Genomic DNA, 27704 nt, shown 5'->3' with positions numbered 1-27704 from the left:
ATTGTTTCAGTATATTGAAACTGGTGAAATGTTGCACGAATGTTTTCAGCCCAGCCCCCTGAGCTCTGCTCCTATTGGCCCAGCACCGCACCACGTGGTCGGGTAGTCACGCGTTTTCCAAGAACCCGTCAGGAAGAAGAAAAACAAAACAAACCCGAGAGAGAACTGTAGCAGCGTGTGGACTCCATTGAAAAATACGGCCTTGTTATTTCCAACAGAGCAACACACAAGAGAACCGACACCTTGCGAGATGTATGCGTGGGCGCCTTAAAAGTGGGTAAGAGTGTTATTCAGCCGTTTTAGAGGAAGTTTGCCGAGCAGATATGTGTTTTCTCTGCGGTGCAGGATTAGCTGTGAAGCTAACGACAGGCTGTTGTTGTGTGTGCAGCTGCATGAGGAAGGGGGCGGACGGAGGCCATACTGAGTGAGAGGTGCATGGAGAAAAGCAAGCAAGATTTGTCAGTTTTCGCATTTAAAAGAAAACTGTTTAGGGCAATATATACAATTAACGTGTATTTTAGTGAATTAAGCGTTCTGCAGGAATGCACAGAATGCAACTGACGCAGGCTTCAAAACGAGTCTTAGCGCTAAATGTAAAAAAATTAAGGTCCCGCAGATTTTGTTGATATTGTTTTCGTCATTTAATTAGTCCGTTTTTTTCTATCACGTTGTAACATGACATATGGTTCAAACCTACACTTCTTTAAAACGATTTTTCTCGACTTTTAAGCTATCCAAAGAATGCCACACCTCTTCCAATATTTATTTCCTCTTAATTCAATTCGGTTTTTTTTTGGCAATGAGATTTTAGTCGGTCAAAAACACAATTGAACTGTGTTTGGGGTAGAATACCTCTGTGCAATGCCAAACAGAGAGGTCTTTTAAGGACAGCACGAGCTCTCTGTGAGGAACACGCCCCCCCCCCAACACATGACACAGCCATTGGTGCTGAAAAAAGAGGCTCGACACAGCCAGAAATTTCCATGAGATGTAATTTAGAAATACAGTTGAATCAATCTTATGTCTCCACTGGTGAAATAAACTAAGTATCAATATCTATATGATGTTCGTTTGTTTGGTTTCCCACCAAAACATAGTTTTATAACTGTATCTACGGACTTCGGCAGTTTCATGTTATGTATGAATGTCACGGATTGACGTATGGTGTTGTGTTCGAGTTCTTTGATAGTACTTTGTAGATTTTACGTTAAATATCTCTTTTAATAAAGCTATCTAGGCCACGGGCATGTAGGCCTCCAACTTGTTTATCTTCTGCCTCAACCTAGATTGAAAAGGGCTGATTAAAATGAAGTAGGTGCCGTGATTGACAGTCGTAGCGGCCATTCTGGAACGCCTGGAGGCCGGACCTTGTCTCTGCTTGACCAATAGGAATGAAGGATTACGTGAGTGTCGGTGCACTGTGTTAGATTGGGATTTGTTTTGCTTTCCTGAGGATCTGTTTTGAGTGCGGAGCCTGTGGATGATCTGGTAACATTTATGTATTTTTTGGCGTTTATAATTGCTAATTTGCTATTTAAAACTACCTGTTGGATGGGGATTGTGAGGATGTCGAGATGTAGAAGTGTGTGCTGTCAGGCTGTGTTTTTTCAAAACAGTTGAATCCATCACATAGAGAGTCTGGGATGTCATTTTGTGATGATCTTTTATATTTTTCATTTGAACTACTGTTTCTTACCTTTTTTTCTACTGGCATAGTGGTTGTTTATACGGAATTGTTAATCTGAAAGCACTATTGCTTTTATATGCATTTACTGTGTTTGTACTAAAGCTGGTCATCCATAACTATCATCTTTGTTTCAGTGTGGGATAAATATTTGTATACCATCAACATTGGCTGGTACACTGCATATCTCATATCATCTCATGCATTCAATTCAAGGTATTTTTCCTATTATTTTCTTTACCCAAGTTACTATTATTTTCAAGATTAATTTGCAACCATGTTCATGTGTGGTTACAGTAGATGATTCAAAACTTAAGAGATAACAGAAGGAGACATTTTGAATCTTAGAGAAATAATATTTTAAAAAAAGACACTGATATTTTTTCAGTAAACTTGAAATCAAGTCAGACTTCCTCATAACGAGTAAAATATTTCTTGTACTTTTACTTCCTTAACTCTGTATCATCAGTATTCCTAATTGAATGAGATGAATCGACCTTGTTCACAGTAAACATTTGGTATGACCACTCACTGTGGGACCCACTGGCTTACAGTAATCCGTCTGGAGGTGTGCAGTATTTGTGTAACAGAGCTGCAGATGACTATAACTAGACATGTGATCAAAGAATACAATTAAATTGTGACATATACCTGACGATTGCTTCTCAATGCTGATTGTTTTGTATATGCGGAACTATTTAACTGAATTGAGTATCATTGACTTAATCAAAAACACAATGAATTTACCCATTCAAGTTTGTTAAGCAAGTATTTTTAAATGCAGACCTGGATGCAGCCCAAAATAGCTACAGCAGCAATGACTTGGCTGTCTCAAAGAGCTGCAGTACTATGGTGCAAGGGCTGCTCGGTGAACTGACGAAAACATTTGCACTCATCGTGCATCTTGGTGAATGAGTTGGCTGTTCTCACTAGCGTTGACCTCCAACCATAAATCTATCCAATTCATCTGCCAAGAAGAGCTTGGAGATACAACTGTAAACACTATCATGATATGACCAAAATACTTCTAATGGTATGTACGAACCCTTTTCTATAAGTCAAAACTTGAGTAACACATTTTAATTTTAGAACTATAAGTTGATACACAATCGATACATAGTGAATAATATTTAACTAGCCCTACTTTTCTCGCTTGCTTGTATTTGCTCACTTACGGGCCAGTTGTAGCTACTTGTCAAATAACTGGCCTGAAAAATTATCTTTAAAAAATCCCCAACCTTGAAGCACAATTGGCTGTTAGTGAACATCCATTGTTGCAAATCTGTACACACATTTTGGACTCGTGGTTAATGGTCGTTCATGATGTTTTCAGAGCTTCTCTCACAATAAGCAATCTGTTTGCTATTTTGCGAGAAATCTGAGAGCGACTGGTATCAGTAGGAAACTCGTTCCAGATAAGACTCGGCTGATTGGCCTACTTGGATCGAGTCCAATGTTTTGAGGCGGAGAATATGAGCTGTTTGCATGATAGTGAAGCTTTCAGCACACGACACTCCTCTTTTTCTTCAGACCTGGAGCAACATGGAAGAGAGGAAACATTTAGCAACAGATGTTGAAAATATGATTATTTGTTGTGATTTTTTTACCAGACCTGATTGTGTATAAAATATTTAACAATATTGATGACTGGGAAATTATGTTTTCTTCATTAAATTAGACCTCAAGCTAATAATTACTTTCATTAAAGATTCATCTATTGATTTAGTTATTTAATAAAATGCTCGCGTAGCAAACTACCAAAAACCCACATTTATAAAAGTATGAAGCTTCACATCTCTCAGTTTTTAGATGTAACCAGCTGCAGAGTTTTTTGCTCTAACTAATGAACTGTGAACCATTTAATTGTCAACATTGCATTACAGTTTACTTTCCGCCACTGGATTCATTCGTTAATCCACTATAACAGGCATGGTGAAACACATTTGATTTGATCTGTCAGATAATGCTGCTACCCCAGCTGATGCTGCAAAAAAACAGAGCCGTTGTCCGTGTCTTGATCTAATTGTAAACAGCCGCAGGTGTGAACCTGACATTGATTCAGCAAACCGCACATTTGTAGGAAACATGATGCTGCAAAGAAATCTGTCCTTTTGAGAAACTTTGGCCTCTTCAGTTTATCTATCCTGAAAAATAGGCCTGGAGGAAATTAGAAATGTTGAACTCTGACAAAAGCTGCTGCTAATTATTAAGTTCATTATGTATTCATCTGCTGATTATTTTCTAGATTATCTTTTTGCTTTAATGCAGCATTTACAGCCATTTGCACATGAAAGTTGATCAAAATAGTCTCATTACATTACATTACATTACATTGCATTTAGCTGACGCTTTTATCCAAAGCAACTTACAATAAGTGCATTCGACCAACAAAATACAACCTTGAAGAAAACAGAATCATATAAGTACATCAGGTTTCATAGAGCCAAACATTTCAAGTGCTACTCAACTGGCTTTAGATAAGCCAGTCCTTTATTAGTATAAAAGTGCTTCGTTAATAGTTCTAACGCTCGAAGTGGAGTCGAAAGAGATGAGTTTTCAGTTTGCGCCGGAAGATGTGCAAGCTATCTGCCGTCCTGATGTCAATGGGGAGCTCATTCCACCATCTTGGAGCCAGCACAGCAAACCCACGTGTTTTCGCCGATGGGAACTTGGGTCCCCCTCGCAGCGAGGGCGCAACGAGTCGTTTGGCTGATGCAGAGCGTAGTGCACGCGCTGGGGTGTACGGTTTAATCATGTCCTGGATGTAGGAAGGGCCAGATCCATTCGCAGCATAGTAAGCAAGTACCAGTGTCTTGAAGTGGATTCTAGCAGTTACCGGAAGCCAGTGAAGGCAGCGGAGGAGCGGAGTGGTGTGGGAGAATTTAGGAAGGTTGAAGACCAGACGAGCCGCTGCATTCTGGATGAGCTGCAGAGGTCGGATGGCACATGCAGGTAGACCAGCCAGGAGGGAGTTGCAGTAGTCTAGGCGTGAGATGACGAGAGCCTGGACCAGAACCTGAGTCGCTTTCTGAGTCAGCTGGGGACGTATCTTCCTGATGTTGTAAAGCGTGTATCTGCAGCAACGGGTTGTAGCAGCGATGTTTGCAGTGAAGGACAGGTTGTTATCTAGGGTCACACCCAGATTCCTTGCAGTCTGAGTCGGGGAAACAACTGAGGTGCCGATGTTGATTGTTAGGTCAAGAGTGGGACAATCTTTTCCCGGGAGGTAGAGCAACTCAGTCTTGTCAAGGTTGAGCTTGAGGTGGTGAGCAGACATCCACTGAGAGATGTCAGCTAGACAAGCAGAGATGCGTGCGACGACCTGGGTCTCTGAGCGGGGAAAGGACAGAATTAATTGGGTGTCGTCAGCGTAGCAGTGGTATGAAAATGTCTCATGTGATTAGCCGACTAATCATCATTGAAACTGTACTTTGACATAAGCCCACCTTTTTAAACCTTGACTCTAACCCAAGTAAAGTCCCTTAAGTAAAATAACTCAAATGAAAGATGTACTGCCGGCAGTTTTCATCACCAAAGTAAATCAGACCAAAGCCTGAGAGAGACATTCAGCTCCTGTCTTTCAGGGGGCTGTCGCGCTCGGTCATAAATATATTGCTCCACATTGCAGCCTGTGTTAGCCACTAAGCAGTGAGCTGGATTATGTGAAATCATGCTGCTGCAAAGTATTCAGTGCAGCTTGAGGTGAGGAGCGTTGCGACTTGTTTTCTGCATGTTTGTACGATCACTGTTTGTACACTTACGGAGCGTCCACACAGCAGCGTGCGTTGACGCTTGGCGGTGGGCGTGTCTGAAGCTTGGGGATTTTTTGCGACCAACAACCAATCACATGAATCTCCCGCCCCCGACATACAAAGCAATAGCAATGTTAAAACGAAGTCAACTGGATATAAAATCCCCAAACAGGCGAAAACCTACCAGTTTCACCCACTGTCTCTGCCACCTCCCTCCATGCCTCGCTCCTCCGGTTTGTATCCCGGTAGATGAACAGAGACTGATCATACAGCACCGGGTGATTCTCTACCGCTATAATGAATTTTCCCTCCATTTTTTGGAATATGAGGAAATGACCTGCGTAGTCTCTCCCAGCATACACGCGGTTTGATTGGCTAGCGCTTGTACTGGCAGATTTGCATAAACGGGATTTCATTGGCTGACGCTTCTGCCGAGGCGCCAAAAGTTGAACATTGCTCAACTTTTGAAGCCAGCAACGCCAGCAACGCTCCACGTCGCTTCCCAAAATGCAGTTCGGCTAAAAGTGACGTCACCCCATTCAAAGTGAATGGGCAGAAGTGTTGAAAGCTTCAACGCATGCCGCTGTGTGGACGGGCCGTTAGGCCTTCTGCTGCCTCTGTGATAGGAAAGAGTCTGGATCAATGCTGGCGTTCACTGTTGTGATCGGGCCATATGTTTCCTCATCCTGCTTCTGATAGTACACCAGACACAGCTGCCCTGGTGGGAAGTGGAAATTGAAAAAGCACGATAATGATCACAATTTGTAGTTCAGAGACTGAGATTTAAAATATACTTCTGGTCCTTAAGAGAGTTTGTTTGAACATATATCATTTTGTGCATGCATATACATGAGTGCTTTTATGTGCTTTGGTGTTTGATAAGGTGTTGCTTTTACAAACACGCTTGTACTCTTCCTGTACCAACGTGTTTTCTGACACTTCCTGTCTCTATGCAAAATGTGTTCCCACACATGGGGACAGATCTCAGGGGTGAGAAGTTCATCTGAGTCAGTCAGCACCCAATGAGAGGAAGTGATGTTGTCCCCTCGGCCTCGGAGGAGTGGGATTGGTGTACGGTTGTGTGTCAGCTGTTCACTGCAGGGGTCATGTCTCCATGCAGATTCTCATTTATTTGCTATGCAAAGCAGCAAAAAGGCCCAGAGAAAAGATCAGTCCAAGCGTTGCAGTCAGTAGGAGGTGCAGGAAAGTGAGAGGATGACAAACAAGCAGAGAATTAGAGGAGGGTCCAAGTGATGGTAAAGCATAACGCAAACAAATCCGATGCTCTCTAAAGGAATGTTGAGAGGCAGTTTGGTTCAGATATGTCGGTGCTTTCCGAACATGTAATGGGGGCGGGGACTGGCGTTCACACCAAATTTCTCAGAGGCTTATTTTCTCAGCAACTTCCGGCAGCTGCTGGGTAGACAGAGAGCTCCTGTTACCTGCGCTTGCAAGTTCGGTCGGTTGATTAGACGAAGAGACAAGGAAGAGTAAATCCGGACCAATATTAACAGATTCGTTAATGCCATACACCCCATCTCTGCCTTTGCACCATGAACAGTTCTAAAGAGACTAACTTTATTTCATACCTGAAAATGTCAGTTGATTAATCAGTTAACCAGCAACAATTTATCATCTGTTGCTGAAGTCGTTGTACTCGCATAATTGTGAATATTGGTTGCTTGATGCTGTTCTATATCATTGCAAACTCAATATATTTGGGTTATGGAATGTTGGTTGGGAATAACAAGACATTTGAAGACGTCATTTGGGGGTCTCTGGAACATTTTTTCGAGCTTTTCTGAAATGTTGTAGACATGACGTATAGCTTAATCAATAACAATTTGTCAATATCCCTACGATCTACCTAATTTAAACGTGAGCCAGCCCCTCAGTCAAGCCCAAAGATAGCTTGCTAACCCAGGCCTCATCGTACCGGCCCCAGGTCAGTAGTATATTTGTGTCGGTGAACGCAGTAGTGGACGGGAGGGATAGGAAAGATGAGATTACGATAGCTCGGCTCGGTGCTGTGTTGACTTTAGGTCCAGCTCTAGAGATGGAGGCAGAGAGCCCAGCCTCCTATCCAGCTGTTATCAGTAGACAGGGGGGGCCGGAGGCAACCGTTTTGCATTCTTAGCAGCAGTTTATGTGACAAACACAGGCCTGGCTGTTTCATTGCTTAGTAGACTTTAATGTGAAGAAGAGCGTACTTTTCAAAAACCTAAAGGGGAATTCTACGTAGTTTCACTTGCGCTCACTCTGCAAAAGTAACTAGTTAACATCTGCAGTCCATAGGGGCAGCGATGAATTAGCTTTGTTGAACTGTGAGATAGTGAAACCCTTCATTTTCATTTAAGAGAGGGTGAGATGTACCCCTCGCTGGCGTGTTATTGCCTGGTTATGCCCTTGTTTATGCAGCTGCATGGCGAGACAGCAGAGAGGGAGAAGTTCTGCATAGCTGGCAGTGAATGGAAAGACAGTGTTAATAAATAATGGCAATTAAGTGTTTATTGAAAATGGTTTATATTGTTAGCCTGCTACCTCCTATAGCTTATTTTTGCAAACATACCAGCACCTATTTGCTGCCCCAGCTGCATTTCCATGAACATTGGCCCTTCAATAGTGTTTTATTTGTCAGTTAGTTTATAGATGTTTTTATCTTCACAATCTACTGTATATTTTCTACTCTCTAATGCTGGTTTATTTCTATTTTGAGATGTTTCTACTCTTTTTTTCAATTTCTAATTATGTGCAATGCCTTGGGTTGTTAATCAGCCACAAAACAAATCAACTTAATAGAAGAAGTTCTATACGTGTAGTACATTTTTGCAAACCACAAATAAAAAAAAACTGGCTGACTGAGTTGTTGCTACCATTTACATTTACTTGACTGGTTGAAGTAGGTCAATTCAGAGAGGCAAAATGATTATCCCTAAAAATGACTTTGTATACTAGAAAATGCACATAAACAAATAAGAGTTGAATCTCGCTCAACTGTCCCTTCCAGGTCTCTTTAAGTCAAGATGGTGAGGAAAACAGGGAATTTAGTCTCGTATTGTGCCTTACTTTAGTGGATCATAATATATTGTTTATGTCTTCTGGTTAAAAAATCAACCAAACTTTTCTTTGCATGTCAATTTCTGAGACACAACAAAGGCCATAATCTGGCCTGACTTTTAGCCTGCCATAGATACTGTGGGTGCGGGTGGGATAAATAATCTCCATCAAATCCAGTTTAGCCATTTATCAATCAATCAATCAATCAATGTTTATTTATATAGCCCAATATCACAAATGTTACATTTGTCTCAGTGGACTTCACAGTTTGTACAGAATATCAGTACGACAATACGATTTAAAGTCTGTAGGCCTATTGCAGTTTGGTGGGAAACAAATAAACTCTTCAGCTGTGTTGGAAATGTACCTGCATGTTACTGTTGACTTATTTATTTGTTGATTCTTATACCTCTGCTCTGTCTACTCTCTGTTTTTACCACAGACCTCAAGCATACAGAGAACAGCAGATCACAAGAAAACAGACCAGACCAGGCCCAAATACTGACATCCCCCCTTTTCCTCTTTCCCGCAGCCTTGCAGGCTGCATTCACAACATCTTGTCCTTTAGCAGTAATTTACTGTGCTAATCCAACAACCTCAGACCACTGGCACTGGACAGAAGGGCCCAGAGATCCCCCCCCCCCCAGCTAAAGCTCTTAGCTTTGCCTGGCAATGCCACAGGTAAGAGGGACCAAACAGCAAAGAGGGAAACTGTACTGTCACTAGCAAACAGGTAGAAGGGTTTCCTCGTGAATAGTGTGAACAAATTCATAAATGATTAATGATACTCGGTTATTAGAGTGCAACAAATAAAAGTTATCTGAGAAAAGATAAATACAATACTGAAATCAAATAAGGAGCAACAGATGGGAAGAATGAAAAAGGAAGAACCAAGTATATCAGAAATTGGTTTTGGTGCTGATTACTTTTATTATTTACTTTAGTGTTTATTTATTTATGTTGTGTTGCAGCCCAGCATCATTGGGATGGAGCCTCCCTTTGCTGACGCATTTCAGAACTACTCTTTTGCTGACCAGGCCCTCACCAGCACCGACCTGCTCGCCTCCAACTCTGACCCAGATTTCATGTATGAACTGGTGAGTGGTTAAACGCACGCACACAAACACACATACACACAATTATGAAACTAATATTAGAGCTTATCTTTAGCTAAAATGCCCTGCGTTCATCAGACTTGGTCTACCGTCCTTTGAGCTGACTCCTTTTAGATCGCTCACAGCTGCTCACGCTGAGTTGACTCTGAGTTGCATCTGAATGAAGGATCCAGGTTTAAAGATCATCCGTCAAAATCCAATACCCTTTTCTTAAGGCTGGCGTCACACTGTCCCGAAATTGACACCAGATGGACACACGAATATGGAATTGTGAATTTCGCACGAAGATGGCCCCGAACTTAGTCAACAGCCAAGCAACAGCCGAAGCAAGTATACCCGCAGGACACACGAAGGCCACACGATGGCTACACAACATCGTATTGAGAGTACGATGCATTCGAACTAGGTCACGAAGGCGTCACGTGACCTCCCGATGGTATTTACATAATATGTTTACATGATTTTGTTGTGCAATAAAACAACTAGAGAAGCGATCTGCAAGGAAACATAGCACACTGTGTCCTCTTGCTCCTGTTTCACCTGCTTAATACAGGAATCATCACTGCTACTGATTTCGATAGAGCAGGTCACAAATAGCAAGAAATGACAATGTGAAAAAAGACAATATTTACCTGTAAGAGGAGGTGCTGGGCCTGTAAGAGTTGCTCATCATGTTCTCTGAGGTGCATTTTCCTGGTTGTCTCATCATCAAAGTCTGCCATTCTGCAGGAACTGAATTGTGATTGCAGCTTTGGGAGTTACACACGCCTCTGCTCTGTAGAGTTGCTCAGGACTGACTGAGGAAGATGCTCTGAGGCTGGCCACGTTACCATGACACATGGGAAATGCTTGAGCTACTCAAATTCGGCTGTCTTCGCCAACACCGTGGTCCCATCTCGATGTCATCGTACTATAATACGATAGGCCGACGGCATTGCGAGGGCTTCACGCAGTCGTGTTGCCTTCCTAAGCCAATCGGGCAGCTTCCTGTTTCCTTCGTATTGTCTTCGTGAGGCGAAAAATTCCCGATGGCACCGATGATCACACGAAGTAAAGACGAAGATGACACGATTTGACAAGATGTCCTCACGAGTGCCTTACGAAGGGCAAAATGGACACACGAATTCAACACGAAAATTAACCTTCGCAAGGTCCTTCGGCAATTTTTTGGAATGCCAAAGATTTTGCCACCGCTCACGAAGTTGCTGCCGGAGCCTGAGAAACTCCACCGGCGGTCATACGATGGCTTAAGATGCCCTCACGAATGGCCCGATGTTGTTACGATCAGAGCCGAATTTGAACATTTCCTTTATCGTGTGTCGATCTGGTGTCAATTTCGGGACAGTGTGACGCGGGCTTAAAGAAGCGACTAAAATGCAGCAATAAGAAATATAGAGGAGATACCAGACACCTTATCGGTACTTCTAACTGGAATCTCTGTAGTTCGAGGTTAAGATTAACGTCTACGTTCCTGCCTTTTACTGTGAAACACCAGTAGAAAATGTGGTAAGTATACTACAAAGTTAGAGAAGCTTTGTTTGAGTTGCTATTGTTGAATATAAACAGGTCTGCACACCAAGATTAGGACATCTTCTGGTTTATTTAGTGAGTAATGATCCGTTTTAAATACTGCAGGGAGGAGTAGTAAAAGCAGAAACTCCCACAGTTGGATGAAGAGCTGCAGACTCCTAATGGTGTTTTCAAGATTCAGCACACCTCCTACACCTCATTAACAGCTTCTTATACCTTGCTATGCAGTTCAGTGGAAAAACACTCGCCCCGTTGTCAGCGTGGCTCGAGTGGTCACAGCTCGGCACAAGTAACCCCACCCGTATAAAAAAAAAAAACACGATCAAGTTACATGTTGCACAACAAGCTCCACAAAAACACCAGAGAGAATTCAAAGAAGAGTAAGTCATGCTGTGATGTTTTTTCATTTCATTTAATCGTTTATTTGAACCGGAACAGTGCACATCAATGAACATTTTAAACAAAAATAATGCTTTCAAATGTACAGTTTTTTTGTTCATTTGTTCATTGTAAATAAGGACAAACCAATCCTGCATTTTGCAACATTTAAATACGTACAAAATGTCAACGCTGTGCCTGGTAATCACCGGAAAAAACATGCATATGAACCATTTTGAGAGTAGAAGTAAATGAAGGGTTCATTTATATTTCCTTTTAATATGTTCGTGAAGTGCTGGACATTTTTTGAGAATAAAAACAGGTCTTCTTCACTAATCAATAATATTAAAATACTTTCCCTGACAGTCATAGTCATGCTAGTGGGGAAACAGTGGCAACTCTGGAATTTAAAACGGAGAGGCCCATGCCTAATTGTTTATCAGCCGTGTGACATTTGCCGGGCTCACAGGTGGCTGATGGGAGACGGCTCCCCTGTCACCCTCACCCTGTCAGCTGCAGGTGTCTGCCTTAATTTACCATCAGCTGTCGTCAAACAAAAGTGATTCACCGCTGCACTCGTACTAGTAAGACGTTACTGTGATGACAGATTTTAAAAGGATCTTTCAATTATCTTCAACCCTCCTGTTCGTTTAGATATGTTAAGATATGGAAAAGAAAGAAAGATTTACAATATAATGGTTAAATCTAAACCCTTCTGACTGAAAACACATGAGACATATTGACACATCTGAGCTCCATGATGACAAGAAGACAGCGATATAAAGTCAAAATGCAATTATCTCTGCCAAATTGTCTTTCTCGCCATGTAGAAAACTGACACTTCACCAGAGTTTCTTTATATAAAATGACACGGGCAATCTCGTGTGGTATAGTTTAGTTCCTGGAAGATCGGCTGAGAACTGTATATTACTACAATAAACTCAACAAAAGGTTTTTTAACTCACACTGAATTACAAATCATTTAAAAATAGTGTCTCATTGGTGCAACATTAATTCAAAATGTAATAATCCTATAATTTCTAATACTATGCTGTTGCTTGTCATATTTCCAACGCTAGATGCCCTCTAGACAAAAAAGGTCTTGCACAATATTAAAATATTATAGATATTTTCAGCAAAACCAATGGTTTGACATGGACACGTCTTTTATAACCTCCGTGCATTGTCAAATTCCCCCAATATTTGATATATATTTTTTTTCTTTGATGCCGTTAAAATGTAAATCGTCTTATTTTCTGTTCTATTTTCTGTTACTTTGTTGTCAGTTATTGCAAACACCTCTTTTAAATATAATTTAGATATAAACCATCTTCTGAGCCACCAGCTGCTGACTCCCTCCATGTTTTCCTCTCTGCAGCAGGACCGAGACGTCACCCACCGACAGAGCCCCTCCATCGACAGCTCCGGAGTGGGGGGCGATGGGGGGAAGGATGTGGAGGGCTGCGTGGACCAGCTCATGGGTCTGAGCGAGAGCGAGACGGTCCACAGCAGCTCAGCGTTCGAACAGTGGGACTCCTACTGGGAGGACCTCACCAGGTAATGGATTATTTATTCATATGCTGTGGCTTATATATATATATATATATATATATATATATATATATATATATATATCGAGTGAAAAGCAGCAGCAAGTAAATATGACATTATACAAATGAATTCACTGAAACTCAAATGTCATACTGTTTTTCACATCTCACACATTATAAAAGTGGATTGCCAACAATTTTGGATTCTACATTTTGTGCCTTTTTTAATAGCATGGTATTGATCAGAAACAGGAGGTTGGGTTAAGGGTCCACAAGACTTGTCTGTTTTTAAAGCTGGAGTGAGGAACTTGCAGGGCCGCTCCTCCCTACACGCAGATCACGCAGACTGCGTCGGGTCTCACCTCACCATGGGCCTAATCTTGCGGAGGGTGCCTCACCTCACCCGAAGCGCAAATGCGGCGCACCTCTATGCGCTTATACGGCACAATTACTCTGGCGCGTGCTCCACTAGCCTCCCCGTCCCCGTCCCCGTCGACGCTCGCGTCACAGAGGGCCTCATCACATAACTTTGCGTGGGGCCACAAGTTAGCCATTACACACAAACCCTCGCCAAATGAGGTCACCTAACGCTGATTGAGCCTGGTAAACTCTGTATTTTGAACAATAGCAGCGTTGTGGTGTTTTGTGTCTGTGGAGACTTCCCATCACTGGTGAACCTCTCTCTGCATCCCCCCCGCCCCCCTTTTTATTCTTAAATCCTTCCATTGGAACCCAAATTGTTTTAGTTTTTTTTAAATCTAGAACATCACTTCCAGTATATTTGCTTCTTGCACCGCCAGAGGGGGGATACAAAAGTCTCAAGCTTTAACGGGCGGCAAGTTACTGGAAATTCCCCAAACCAGCGATGTATTAACCACAACTTTTGTCTGTTCATCCAAAGCCTGACATTAGTATCTATAGCGCTTTATTATTGTTTAAAAACTCAAAGATAAGAATGGTCAAAGTCACAAAACACACATGTTTTTGGCCTGACTGAATTAATATGCTAATTGTGAACATTTTACACAATTGTTTAATAGGATTAAATGATGTCACTGATGACATTTTGGACAGACATGGATGTAAACTGCATCTTGACTGGTTGCTGAAGGCTGTGGGACGGTAATTTTAGTTGCTTGATAACGTGATTAATTCATTATTAGAATTGTTGTAGATTTTTTTTTAAAGCTAATAATCAACCTATTGTCGATGAGTTAAATTAAAAGGTTGTATGGTTGAGGTTGCAGAGTCGATCTGTGCGAAAGGACAGGTGCCTAAACGTTTTTAAAGCATTGCAGTTCACCATGCCAGACCAGTCATCATTGAGGCAGATCAGGGTGGTTTGAGGCAGCTAGAGTGTTGCTGGATGGCAGGGAGTGGTTTAAGATGTCAGTAAACAAACCAAGCAGCTGGCTGCCCGCAGTCTCCTAAGATCTCCGGTGATGCTCCGTCTGTCCTGCAGATATCCTGATGCTCTGCTTTCAAAATAGTTTGTGCACTCTCTCCTCTGATGCACAGTGTCAGCTGAGGTTAGACAACCACTTTTGGAGTCTAGAGGCGATTAATATTGAGGTGGAATAGTGCAACTGGCTGCTGCAGGGTAAGAGGGTTGAAAGTTGAGGAAAGTGCCGTTTCCTTTTGGTTATTGAGTGAGTCATTTCTTTACAACTGTCAAGATTAGCTCCACGCTGCTGCTAAGTCGCTCAAATGCATACTGTGTTAATGGGTAAGTCTTATTCTGTGAAGTACAATGTACCTTTGCTCTTTACGCAGATTTTACCCAACAATCTGGTGAATTTCAGAAAAAAATGTAGGCAGTGTCTATGAGTGTCAAAACTGTCACTGAAAGATGTTGTGCTTCCTCTGAGCTCTCTTTTGATCACTTTAATGTTTTGACTGCCTTCAGGTTTTCAACACTTATTCTAAAAGGTCAAAATCCTAAACAGATGCAAATTTGCTCTGGATGGTTTTCATTGAGGCACATGTGCATCAATCAGACCTGCAATATACTTTGCTCTCATGCTAAATCCATGCCATTGCAATTTTGAATTAGTGCAGAAGGTATGTTGAGATCTAGGGCTGCAACAAACAATAATTTCCATTGCTTATAGATCTCTCAAATACTTTGTCCATTAATCGATCACTGAAAAAAACATTGTTTTCCAGAGTCCAAGATGACCAAAAAAGGTTTATAGTTTCATGTTGAAGGTTATTTACAATGACAAGACAATGGTAGCTTTCCTGTTGTCTGAACTGTGTTGCTCTGTGCTCGGCAGATACACACGGCTGGCCAGCTGTGAGATCTTGGGCAACAAAGAGGTGGATTTCCTTGGATTGGATGACCTCTCTAGTCCCTACCAGGATGAGGATGTGATTGGTCAAACCCCGACCCTGGCTCAGCTCAACAGCGAGGATTCGCAACCTGTGTGTGAGGCGCTCTACCCCCCTGCTGATATGAGTGGCCCTCCACTTCCCGGTCACAGTAGGAGACCCCTGATCCCTGGCCAGGGATTTGGCCCCGGCTCAGCACGGCCCTCCCCCAGCTCCTCTTCCCGTCTTTCCCGCAGCTTTCTCCCAGACTTTCCTGAAACCTCCCAAAAAGCCACCAGACCCGTCCCCTCATGCACCGAGACCATGGCCAAGACCCAGACCCTCCTCAGCCTCACCCAGGACTACGGCCACGCGCAAACCAAGCCTTACGGCAGAGGAACCAAGATGGCAGCCCCGATGGACTTTGTGCGGAAGGCTAAAGTCCGTGTGAGTGCCGGGTTTAAAACTCAGCCCGACATGCCCTCCCAGACGGCCTTTGAGAGGTCAAACCCACCTCCACCGCTCCCCCAGTCCCATGACGGGAAGGCCGGCCCCTCAACGAGCGCCACCTTGGTGGTAGTTCCTGCTGCTGCAGACAGCGGCTTTGGCAGCCAGATGATCTATGAGAGGGCCGCAGAGGGGGGAGGGAAGAGTGAGGTTCCTGTAGATTGGTCTGCCAGTGTCCCCCCCCTGGTCGAGGCCAGTCCGGCCATGGAGGGCAGCACCTCGGAGCAGGTCAGCGGAGAGGTGGAGGCAGGAGCTAGTGGGGGTGCTCTGGATAAAGAGGCCACTGAGAAGATCAAGGAGGAAGAGCACAACTACTCTCTATTCCTCACCCGCTGCAGACTGGCCAGCAGAAGCCAGTCCGTGCTGGAAGAAGACGAGGAGGAGGAAGACGAGGAAGAGGCGGAGGAGGAGGAAGGCGATGGGCTTGAGATGGATGACGAAGACCACGATGAGGGTTTCGGCAGCGAGCACGAGCTGTCTGAGATGGAGGAGGAGGACGACGATGAAGAGGAGGATGAAGACTACGAAGCTGACAAGGACGAAGACATGAGTGACGCCTTCTCCGAGCCAGGTAGCAACCTTCATGCTTCCGGTGTTACCAACAAACTGTCACTGTCAACAAACTGTCATTGTTACCTTTCTGTGTTTCTTCCTCATGACTTTTCTTTCTCTGTCTGTCCCCCCCCCCCCCCCCCCCGGCTCTGATGTATTGTTTTCTCCAGGTTGTGAAATGGAGCTAATGGACGACATTAAAGGTCTGACGACGGGAGTCACCACCCGGAAGAGAGGCAAGCGTCGCTACTTCTGGGAGTACAGCGAGCAGCTCACCCCCTCCAAGCACGAGCGCATGCTCAAGCCGTCTGAGTGGGACAGACACACGCTGCCTAGCAACCTGTACCAGAAGAACGGGCCTCTCCATGGTAAACAAACACACACACACACACACACACACACACACACACACACACACACACACACACACACACACACACACACACACACACACACACACACACACACACACACACGTACGGTACATATATACTGTATATTAACCACGTGGGAGATCAGCCCTGCACCAAAAAAAGAGCTTATTAGTTAAAAGCTATTCGATAAAACAATATATATATATCACGGACTAAACATATATCATATTTACAGCACTTTTATACTAATAAAGGACTGGCTTACCTAAAGCCAGTTGAGTAGCACTTGAAATGTTTGGCTCTATGAAACCTGATGTACTTATATGATTCTGTTTTCTTCAAGGTTGTGTCTTCCTAGTCGAATGTACTTATTGTAAGTCGCTTTGGATAAAAGCGTCAGCTAAATGCAATGTAATGTAATGTAATTTACCTCTTGTAGAGACTGTAGGGCAAGTACAGTCTTTGAGAGTTTATATTTTCCACAACAGCAGCTGTGCACAGCATGCTGCAGTGATATGGCAGTCAAAGTGATCTTACTAGAAATATTGAACAGATAAAGCATATAATAATTTCTAACTTAAACGACATATGATGTAAATCATCTGATAATCTTTCTTTTCAAATAAAGGAAAGTACATGCTGAAGAAGTCTCGCCGAACGGACGTGGAAGACCTGACTCCCAATCCACGGAAGCTGCTGCAGATCGGCACCGAGCTCCGCAAACTGAACAAGGTGATCAGCGACCTGACCCCCGTGAGCGAGCTGCCACTGACCGCACGACCTCGGTCACGCAAGGAGAAGAACAAGCTGGCATCCAGGTAAGTCATGCATTCATGTACAGACACATCGTGCTGACCCACAGTTCATGAATTATTAAAAGCTGGTCAAGGTGCTGACTCGACACATCTGTTGTGTGTTGCAGAGCTTGTCGTCTGAAGAAGAAGGCTCAGTACGAGGCAAACAAAGTGAAGCTCTGGGGACTCGGCACAGAATACGGTATACGGCGTACACAGTTTTTACACCAATTTCATCAACATCTACATCCATTTTTTCATGCTTTCTTATTCTGTATTATTTCAAAATCGACTTTCTGATTGTTAGAAATGACTAAATATCAACAACTTCTAAATGCTAAAGTGCTCGACCACATGTCCTCCTGTAGACCGGCTCCTGTTTGTGATCAATGCCATCAAGGAGGAGATAGTTGCCCGAGTGGAGGACTCTACTCCGCGTCCGACCAACATGGCCGACACTCTGGAGCATCTCATCAAAGAGACACTCGGTGAGATTAAAATGAATGATCTAATTTAAATGAATGCTTTTTACAATAATATTGTGCCCTGTCTGGATAAAAAAACCCATCTCTAGCATCTCTGAATGTTTCTTCCTGTGTCTCTGTGTGTGCAGTGGCATCACCTGTTGCTGGGCAGACTTCAGACTTCGTCAACAAGATCTTGGAGACCACCGGACGCGGCGACCCCACCGGAGGGCTGGTCGGCCTGCGAGTCCCAACCTCCAAAATCTAAACACACTGCAGTCCACTGAGAGACGTGTGCTAAATATTACCACCGTGCTGTCCCATTGTAACTATGCCCCCCCTCTGCATGCCCCTCCAGCCCAAAGTACATACACATTGTTAGTCACACAAACACACATACCACTCCCTGTGTGTATGTATGTGTGTTTGGCATACACCCTAGCTTAATGTCTCTGCACACTGCGAGTCAGTGCGTCACTGTCCCCCAACCCATTGTGAGTGTCTGTTGGGATAAGCGCCTCTAAAAGCAAGTGATGGTCAGGTGTATATCTAATGGCACATGCTGAATCCACTGGGGATTATTAGATGCGATGTGCATATTGTTGTGTTGGGTCCGTTTTATTGGAGGTCTGCTTTCAGGGCTGAGACAGTCACACGAGTGTAACCACTGGAATACTTTTGAATAATTGGTTGGAGGTTGTATAACAAGAGGAAGAATAGTTTCACGTCAGACACCATCAAAGGTTTGAAAAAGTTCCAGTTATCATTTCCTCCAAGAGGGTCACCTTACATGGCAACAAATATTAACTCCAGAATAAAATTAAGATCAAAGTGACCCATTCATTAAAGCACTTCGATAAAAAGGGCTTTGGTTGCCAACAAAGCTGCAGAGAGAATAGTTTGTATGCTCCGAGGCGTTTTCGGGGTGGCAGGAAATATTTTGTATTGAAGGCCTAAATACGTTCATGCCATCCCCTGTTTGCCAATCAGGCCTGCTGTTGTTAAAATGTAGGAGTTAACTTTAAGCAAAATAAAGCTCGAAAAGAAACCGCTGAAGCCTAAAGAATTTAAAATTAGAGGCTTTATGGCTTATTTTGACTACGATAACTTAAACAACAGGAGGTAGTTGACCATATTCAGAGGAAGTTGATGTAGTTTGGTGCTTTTTGGCCTTGTGCTGGTTATAACTGGACTGGGTAAAATGGGCATTTTGCCAGAATGGGAGCAGACTGTGAGGATGATGATGATGGTGAGGGTGAAATAATCCATCTCCTCTAGGAAACTGTACATAAAAGCGTCTCCCACTGAAAAAAGGCACAGGCTCCCCTTTTTGTACCGTAGAGATGACCAGGCTAACAGTTTGGTGTGTTCATACTAGTGTTTGATCAGAGTTCTATTCATTGTGCCTTGTGTATGTGTGTGTTTCTGTAGTCTGAGTGAGTGTGTGAGCGGGACTGAACGAGAAGAGATGATTGGTCAGAACTCCCTGAGGTCCAGCCAACGAGGGGACTACTTTACACTGAGGGAGATTGTTAATGAATGCGAGGAGGGGGACAACTGCAGAGTTTTTCAGTTGTCTAAAGATTTCCTGAATGTACATAAAACAATAGGAAGCTCTCGTTGCGTCATGCCACAGAGTCTGTGTGTGTATATAAGAGAGCTCTGCAATGGATACTTCTGTTTTTTGGTACTCTGTCTTTAGGGATGGGGGCGGGGGGAGGGGTTAACATATTATTTGTTTAGTCACAGAAAAAATATTTGCACACTATATTTTGATTGTTTTTTGTACCAAAGACACATGCAACAAAATGGCGACCAGCCAGTTAAAGTAAGGTTTTGCACAGCTTACCTGACGCCGTATTGAATGTAAGAAATGTGGGAGGGTCAGGGAACTTCATAGAACTGTGAAATTAGCTTGGGTCCAATTCTGTACAGAAAAGGAGCATTTAATCATTTCTTTAAATCTGAAAATGTAACCCATCTATGGGCTCCTCCAGTAGATGTGTTGCTTTGCAAGCACGTCATTCCTGAACTGATTCCTCCCTCCACGTGCTAATTGTTTTATAGGTGCTATTTTAGGACATAAACCAAGAGCGCTAGTAGATAAGCTATGTTACATTTTTGTTTGACAAATTGTCACCAAGAATAACCAAAATGTTTTGTTCCTGTTGTCACTTGTTTGTTTATTTCTTCAACAAAATATTAATTTAGCTATAAAGTACTGTAAATAGAAACCTTAATGCTATATCTATCAATGGTGGAATGCCACTTTTCATGACAATTTATTAATTTTTAAGCATGACACATTTCTAAAAAAGCCTATCCTTGAAAGGTGGAGGAAAAAAACACAAAAACCAAAAAAAAAAAGTTTTTGTTATATTTTTGTACTTTAGCTGCCTGTTAGCTTCCCTGTTTGGAAGTATGTGTTCAGTGGAAAGGAGATGTGGAGGTAAAGAGGTTTTTAAGAGCAGCTCAAAGTTTGATATTTAAAACAACATTTAACCAATGGGTCTCCTTTGCTGGCTGAGGGAAATACAGAGGATTATTCGAATCACAGTGCAGCGAAGACATGGTCCAGCAGGAGCTTTGAGGACAACAGCAGGGAAGTGTGAGGAAAGTTTCTGTAAGAAAGCCAAAGCCATTTGAGTCTCATTAATCTTGGTTCAGCACTGTGCAATGTCCTTCTGATGTTCGCAAGTTTTCACTCTTTCACCATGAAGCTGGTTGAATTTTACATTTCCTGGGATTGGACGCCTTTGAGGTTGCAATGCTGAATTATATCTTCCTTAGTCCTTCCTGACCGTTCACAGCAGCGAAGAATAACTTGTTTTAAGGCAATACCGAGAATTAAAATATCCTGGCCTCAAAGTGTTCAGCATGTCCAACCTTTAGAAATGCATGATGCCTGAATGCTTGCCCCACTGCAGCTTCCTCAGAGGAAATGCCGCCATTCTCAGGAATTTTAAAAATCAGTTAGTCATTTTGTTAGCGGGCAAATACAAACAAAACATCCACAAGGATACATTCAGGTTAGTTCCAAGTGAAAGTAAAATGGAGATGCAGAGCTTTTGTCTTTCTGTATCATGTGATCGAATAACAGCTAGTGCTACATATATATATATATATATATTTACTGATTTCTGTTCCGTCTAAAAAGGGAGAAATGGTGCTTTTTTTTATGAAACTAGAATGATGAGTATATACTCATATTTGACTTCTTGGTTTTAGTTGTAGCCTAATGACTTACCGTCCATAGCTATTTTCTTAGTAGTGATTCATTTTTGTACATAGACTATAAGTTGATATGTTTCTTCTAAATGTTAGATATATGTATAGATTACTCTATCTTATATGTTTGAAAACAAAAAGCACTTTGTCCAAAAAAGAAAGAAAAAAACAAAAACAAACTAAAGAAAAAGCATTTTTTTCTTCCATTTGCTGCTAAAAGGCCTGGTGTGAATGCTGCAAGTGTACTTGATAACTACTTGCTAGGATAGGTCTATTTCCTGACTTGGCTAGGTCTTTAAACTGGCAGGGAATAGGTGTGCGGCCTGACGAGGGTTAGGTCTACATGTTTCTGGATCCACGTAATGATACGAGTGTTGAATAAACCTGTATCATTGCTTGGTTTTTGGAAAGATAGGTCTATTTCCTGGTCAGGAACCGCGTGGATAGCGGGTTTGTGGTCTTAAAAAAAGAGGGTTTTGATTCCAGGGCCCCTACTTTGATCCTGACGCTGACCCCCTTGGCGTCAGGATTCATTTGCCTTCAGTAGAGGTTTCCTATGGAAAAACTGATTCTGCTTTGGCTTCCTCTTCAGGGTGATGTACAGTGTAGACACATTTCTCCAGAGAGCTATATTGTTATCATTTGTAAACTGATTGCTACTTGTGACTTAATGAGGAGGAGGGTTTAGCCTGGGGCGGCCAGGAAGAGCCGTTTGAAAGGTGTTGTTCCGGGCCGCCTTAGGGGAAGTTACTATATCACTGTACTGTATGGCAAGCCAGTTACAAATGGAGACTCAATCCGGACACTTATTGCCTTTTGAACTTTTACACACAAACAAATAATATAAATTGGTGAACTAGTCAGTTGCCAAAGGGTGAGCCCGAGGCTTATGACATCGTTCCGCCAATATACAGTCAACAACAACAACAACAACAACAATAACAAAACTGTTCAGCATAAATGGCTCAAAACAAACCTTGACTGAAGCATCAGACGTGGTGCAATATCTCCGAAAAATTGCTACAAATGTTGAATTTAAAATTTGAACTAATTGTGCTCAGTTGAATCTTTTGGTACAATATTTGAAGCAATTTCTTTCAGCAACAATTTTGACCAGGTCTGGCCAGCGGTCATTGCCGCTGGTTGGCTAGTTTTGTAGTCGCTTATGAGGCTGATCTAAGAAAGAGTTCTCACAGGTTTTTACATTTAACATGATAGGTGCAAGCTGTGCAACTTTACATTCGAACAAGGAGACTCTGTGGCATTTTAAAAAGTCAAGAAAACTAGTGAAAATCCACGCCAGTAACTATTCCTTATTCTTTTTTTTATTTCTGGTGATATAAAACCTATACAGTCAACTATTAAGCTGATGGTGTATCTTTGTGCTACTTTTGTCCAATAAAAGCTTACCGTATAGCTCTTCTTCAGCAAATCAGGGTAATATCGTTCTTCTATCTGACGTATGTGATGACATAAAATCAAAAGAAAATATATTTATGTATTCCAATTATTGTCGCCATTCTTTACTCTGTACAAAAATATGTGTGTGTGTTATGAATTCTCAATGTCAATCAATATAGTGCAATCCTCTCTACACAAACTGAAAAAAAGGCCAACAGTCACAATATTCACAGCTTATCCGATGTATCCACATTGGAATTAAAACATACACGACCTACGACATTTTCCTCTCACAAAGGATTTGATTTCACATGGTGCTGATTACTTTTCATTATCCAGGTAATCCTCCAAGAATTTAAATAGCATCTGTATTTATATTCACTCAAAAACATAACAGACTCCCCACCCCCGATCTTTTTCATTGATTCTATCCTGTTGGACCAAACAGAACATTTTCACTCTGAACGACAACAAATTGGTGATTTCTATTTTATTGAGCTGTATGATTGCTATTGTTAGGCAAACCATTGTTTATTTTGTAAAAATCATTCTCATTGATTTGATACCACAGCCTAAAGTCACAGAGGATCTTTATATCATCTGAGAGGTACAAGATTTCCCCCAGGACTGCAAAATAAATGCATTTATTTGGGTGTATTATAGGCCATTATTTTGTTGATTTAAATAGTACGTGGGATTTCCTCCTTATATTATTAAAATACAGGTACTTATTCAACTTATGTATTCAAGAAGGATCTCCAGAGTAAATATTTGGTAACGCTTTATCATAATATGTTTTAGTAATTTATCCATTTCAAATAAGTTTTCTTGAACCAAGTATGGTATACCATTCGGTGATAGGAAGAGTAGATATCAATTGATACACTTACATTGTTATATTACATGTATATCATTTAAGTTTCATGGCATTATTTTTTTGTTTTAATCTGTACTTATGTATCCATATGTATGTAATAAAATATATATAATGACTTGGTGTATAATGAATAGATGTTCCCCTCTACTGAATATTTTTTAGCATCTTTCAGCTTGTTTTCCTGGTTCTTAGGCCCCTCAACTTCAACTCAACTAAGCACTTTTTAGAAAATTACAGATCTAAAAGATGAGCGTTACCAAATATTCTTGTCTCACTAAATTGGGGTAAACAATATTTGACAAATTGACCTCACCTCTTGCTGGCTGTGGTGTCAGATCTCAGAGTTTGGATTCTGTTTTCAGATGTTTCTTGTCTTGTTTTGACCCATGTGGGCTGCTTGTAAAAACACCTCGTCTTGAGAGGTTGTATGCATAATGCCCTCCATGTTTTTCTCTGTGTAAATTAGAAACATACAAAAATGTGACAAAAAAAAAACGAGCGGGAATAATGTTTCTGCATGCCGACTCCCTGCAACGCACTTATAGAAGATCCTTCACTGCACTCAAAGTCAAATGTTGTCATACTTGCTGCTATTTAATGAGCACAAAGGGCGTTATGTTTTTCATTAAGTGTATCAATGATTCGATAACAGTATACTATAACACATACCCTGTTTTCTTTTTCACACTTTTTTTTTCGACAGTCAAAAGACCAAAGTGTTACTCCCCTTGCTCTTGGGTTTTTGAATATGATGCCTGCTGAACCAGGTGCCTTAATCAAATCTTCGAGAACACACATCTGCACCTTCTGTCAGTCTGGAGGGGGTTTCCCCACAGAAACAAGGGGCTGGGTTTCCCATAACCTAAACTTGAAGTACAGAAATTAAATTAAAAACTAATTTCAACCCAAAATATTTTGTATGAGAAATCAGCCTTTAGCAGTGAATGAGCTTTTTGTCGTGTCTGAATATGATTTCCCTTTAGTATTACTGAAGAAGAGCATACATGTGAACTAAATTCATGTTTGGGAAACCTGGTTCCAATTGTAACTCTTTCTCTGCCCACTACGCCACGTTCTTGTGTTTTGTGTATTGGCTGCTGCTGCTATCACCGCTGGTGTGTCCGTTTAGAGAAGAGTACGTTTCCACTGTGTCAAAGGCAGAAGGAGACTTGGGCCTGCTTTAATTAGTCGATTACAATGCATTCTTCTTCTGTGGTTTTGACATTGAGCACCGTGTTGCTGCCTCTTGAGATATTTTTTGAGAAAAAGGAAACAAAAAAAAGCATAAAACAGACCTTTCCGTTTCTTAACTTTGCTATAATGAAGTGCCAGACCCTCCTTGAAGCCAGTGTTGGCACTTAGTGGCAGGGTGCAAATGAAGCGACAAACTGAGCATGGAGGTAAACTGTGGTGCTAATCTGTCAGTGGCTGGGTGCTAACATAGCTGATGTAAAAAGCTGTTTTAGCCATATTATTCCTACTGTCGATGACTCTTGTCAGTCTTGTGTTTCTGACTGCTGTATGCTGACATAGCGAGGTATAACTTTGCTGCTGCTGCTTTGCGGATGAATGTAGACTAGTCTTCCTTAGCAGGATCATACGGACAGACGTGTCTGGTGGAGCTTTTCCTGTTGTGCTACTTCCTTACACTTTTGTTTTGAACACAGGGAGACTCCTGTTGTCCGGATCCAGAAGGATCATGAATGTTGTATCTTTATATGGCCGCTGTCCTGCTTAAATGTTTATACCTATTTCTTTTTATATTAATATTTTGGTTTGATATTTATGCTCTGACTTTGTCAAATGTTGCACGATTGAAATTTGATTTTTCCTAAATTATATCTTATTGCCTTTTTTCCCTTATTCCAGTGTTCTGACAATTTATTTGATATTTATTTGTTTCGTCCTGTAAATTAACATGTAATGAGATTTGTAAGACTTATTAGCTTTTCCACTGAAGCGTGCTTCACCAGGAGTCACATGAGGTTTACAGGCGTCAATCAAAGTCACAATGAAACTGACTTTTCTATTACTCCCTGTATACCAATAAACCAACATATTTTTTTAGCTTGTTCATATATTTAAAAAATGTATCTTATTACATTTACACATTATATCAGTTATATTATCTCATGTACCATAGATACGATTTTGTAAAATGTGCAACTTTTGTAAGATATGCAAACATTAAGGACAATCTATATTTAGTGCTTAATTAGACAGTAAAGACTCAATAAATAGATCAGTATGCAAAACAGATGGCAATATTATAAAGATATATCAGTTTGAAAATGAATTTACAAATATTTAAATAAAGCAACAGATATATTAGGATAGATGGAGAAATACCTAAAAAAGGACTATATTTGCAAATCAACTTTAACAAAAGTCCTGTTGTCTCTGTGTTGCACACAAACATAAAGATGATTGTGTTGCAACCAGAGTCTGGGATTCATTTGCTGAAAGTAACAACAAAACTACCGATTTGCCCGTAAAAACATTATTATTACATACAAATATAACACATAGTGGCTTCAGTCATTTGCCGTCCTGTGTTTAAATGTATATGACTTTAACATTATGTTCTGTCCTAATGGTAAAATAACACGGTGCAGTTTCATTGTGACTTTGAGTAGTGGTCTGAGAAGCCCATGAAGCGTTCTGTCATTGAAGGTTTGAGGCAGTCAGTCAGCGCCTGGAAACAGACTCAAGGACTCGGCTCTTCTTTGGTCACAACTCTAAATCGATGTCTGGTGCTCCACAGGTCAGGAGTCGCCCCTCTCTAACTGTGAGGGGGCAATTTGAACATTCGATCAGTTTTCTGGGGAAACTTTTCCACTGCACCAGAGATGTTTTGTCCCCTTCTGGGTGCTTATTTTTTTCGGAAGGGCTTTGGTTCGCAGTTGTCTTGTCAGGGAGCTTCTGAAATAAGATGGAGGGCCGCTAAAGGCTGGTGGGCAGAGACCCCTCCACCTCCCCTGCAATAAATGCTGGGGGTGGGGGGGGGAAGAGAGAGAGTAATTTCCTCTTCTGCAGACTGATCTTTTCGAAGCGAAAACAACAACCCACCCTAAATGAAAATAAAAAAACAAAACCCCTCTCCATATCTACACGCGTCATTATCCAACACTAAAGTGATTTACATCTCCTTCCAGATTTGCCAAAATGCACGGAGCGAGACACATTTAATGAGCAGAAAATGTTAAAGTATATATTCTGTTTCCTTTCTTTTCTATTTTGATAATAAAGACAGACAGAAAGATGATTTGATGGGAAATCCATACAAGCCTAAACATGTAGTGGATGTGGGAGGTATTGGTCATCATGAGCTCTACAGCTACATGCTATTGATATGATGCTTCTGGTCTTGTATGGTAACTTATATGACTAGATCAACAGCATGGGATCTTTCTGTAGTTAGTCCTGTGTGTGTTCCTCTCCCCAGTCTCAGTAGGAGGGCTGTTCTTCATTGCTAAGGGCTCTATAATAGATCTCTTGGTGATTATAATTTCATAAAGAAGCAACTTACAGAAAGTGTATCCTGCTGAAACTAACTTGATCCTCTCTTTAGCAATGACGTCTATATTTGTAGTTCACATATATGCCTGTTCAAATACAATATCTTGACAGTTGATATATTTATGTTGTGTAATAAGTGTCGTGCTGGGTTTAACTTTTGTTATATCTAAGTCTTTGTTCTACATTGTCTTTCTTTCTTGGAGGCACAGTGGGTGGGCTTTATGCACAGTCTTGGAAATGTAAGATATGTTTTTGTTTTATTTGGTTTGTACTGTAACAACTCATTTTGTTTCAGAGCTTCGGACAATAATTGTCTCTGGCTGCGTGACATCCTGCGGCACCTGCCCTGAATCTCTGTTGTGTTATTGTGCCTCTCTTTTCTTTCTTATTTTTTTTAAAACATTCTTTCTCTGTTGTATCAGCCAGGAGCTGATACCACAGCTCTGCTTGTAACCACAATAGTCTGATTATGTTCATTGATTTTAATATCAAAATAATAAAACCATTAGCAACCCATCCTGACTCTTCTTCTTAATTTGTTGATATAGATATATATATATATATAGATAGATGGATTAGTACTTTATTGATCCCAAATTGGGATTTGTAGCA

General features: G+C 41.5%; 1 protein-coding gene across 6 annotated transcripts; it reads left to right on the top strand.

Moving 5' to 3' along the window:
* The first annotated feature begins 138 nt into the window (after positions 1–138).
* crebrf (creb3 regulatory factor) lies at positions 139–27608 on the top strand. Of its 6 annotated transcripts, none has more exons than XM_034206663.1 (10): positions 139–273; positions 9026–9174; positions 9465–9590; positions 12895–13073; positions 15343–16454; positions 16606–16803; positions 17438–17627; positions 17732–17805; positions 17972–18091; positions 18217–27608. In XM_034206663.1, exons 2-10 carry the CDS (start codon positions 9166–9168, stop codon positions 18333–18335), a joined length of 2127 nt encoding a protein of 708 aa, XP_034062554.1. In that variant the 5' UTR covers positions 139–273; positions 9026–9165; the 3' UTR covers positions 18336–27608. The 6 variants fall into 6 exon arrangements, with proteins under 6 accessions (XP_034062554.1, XP_034062553.1, XP_034062556.1 ...); XM_034206662.1 differs by having other exon boundaries at positions 152–273; positions 8936–9174; XM_034206665.1 differs by having other exon boundaries at positions 156–277.
* Positions 27609–27704: the final 96 nt, after the last annotated feature.

This window comes from Gymnodraco acuticeps, unplaced genomic scaffold, assembly GCF_902827175.1.
Source record: "Gymnodraco acuticeps unplaced genomic scaffold, fGymAcu1.1, whole genome shotgun sequence".
NCBI lineage: Eukaryota > Metazoa > Chordata > Actinopteri > Perciformes > Bathydraconidae > Gymnodraco > Gymnodraco acuticeps.
This window is presented reverse-complemented; position numbering and strand designations above follow the sequence as displayed.

What these genes read in the sequence shown, in the direction of transcription:
- crebrf (XM_034206663.1), top strand. An exon ending in GAAGAACGGGCCTCTCCATG is followed by an intron (nt 16,804 to 17,437) that starts GTAAACAAACAC and finishes TTTCAAATAAAG; the next exon opens with GAAAGTACATGCTGAAGAAG. An exon ending in AAGAACAAGCTGGCATCCAG is followed by an intron (nt 17,628 to 17,731) that starts GTAAGTCATGCA and finishes TGTGTGTTGCAG; the next exon opens with AGCTTGTCGTCTGAAGAAGA.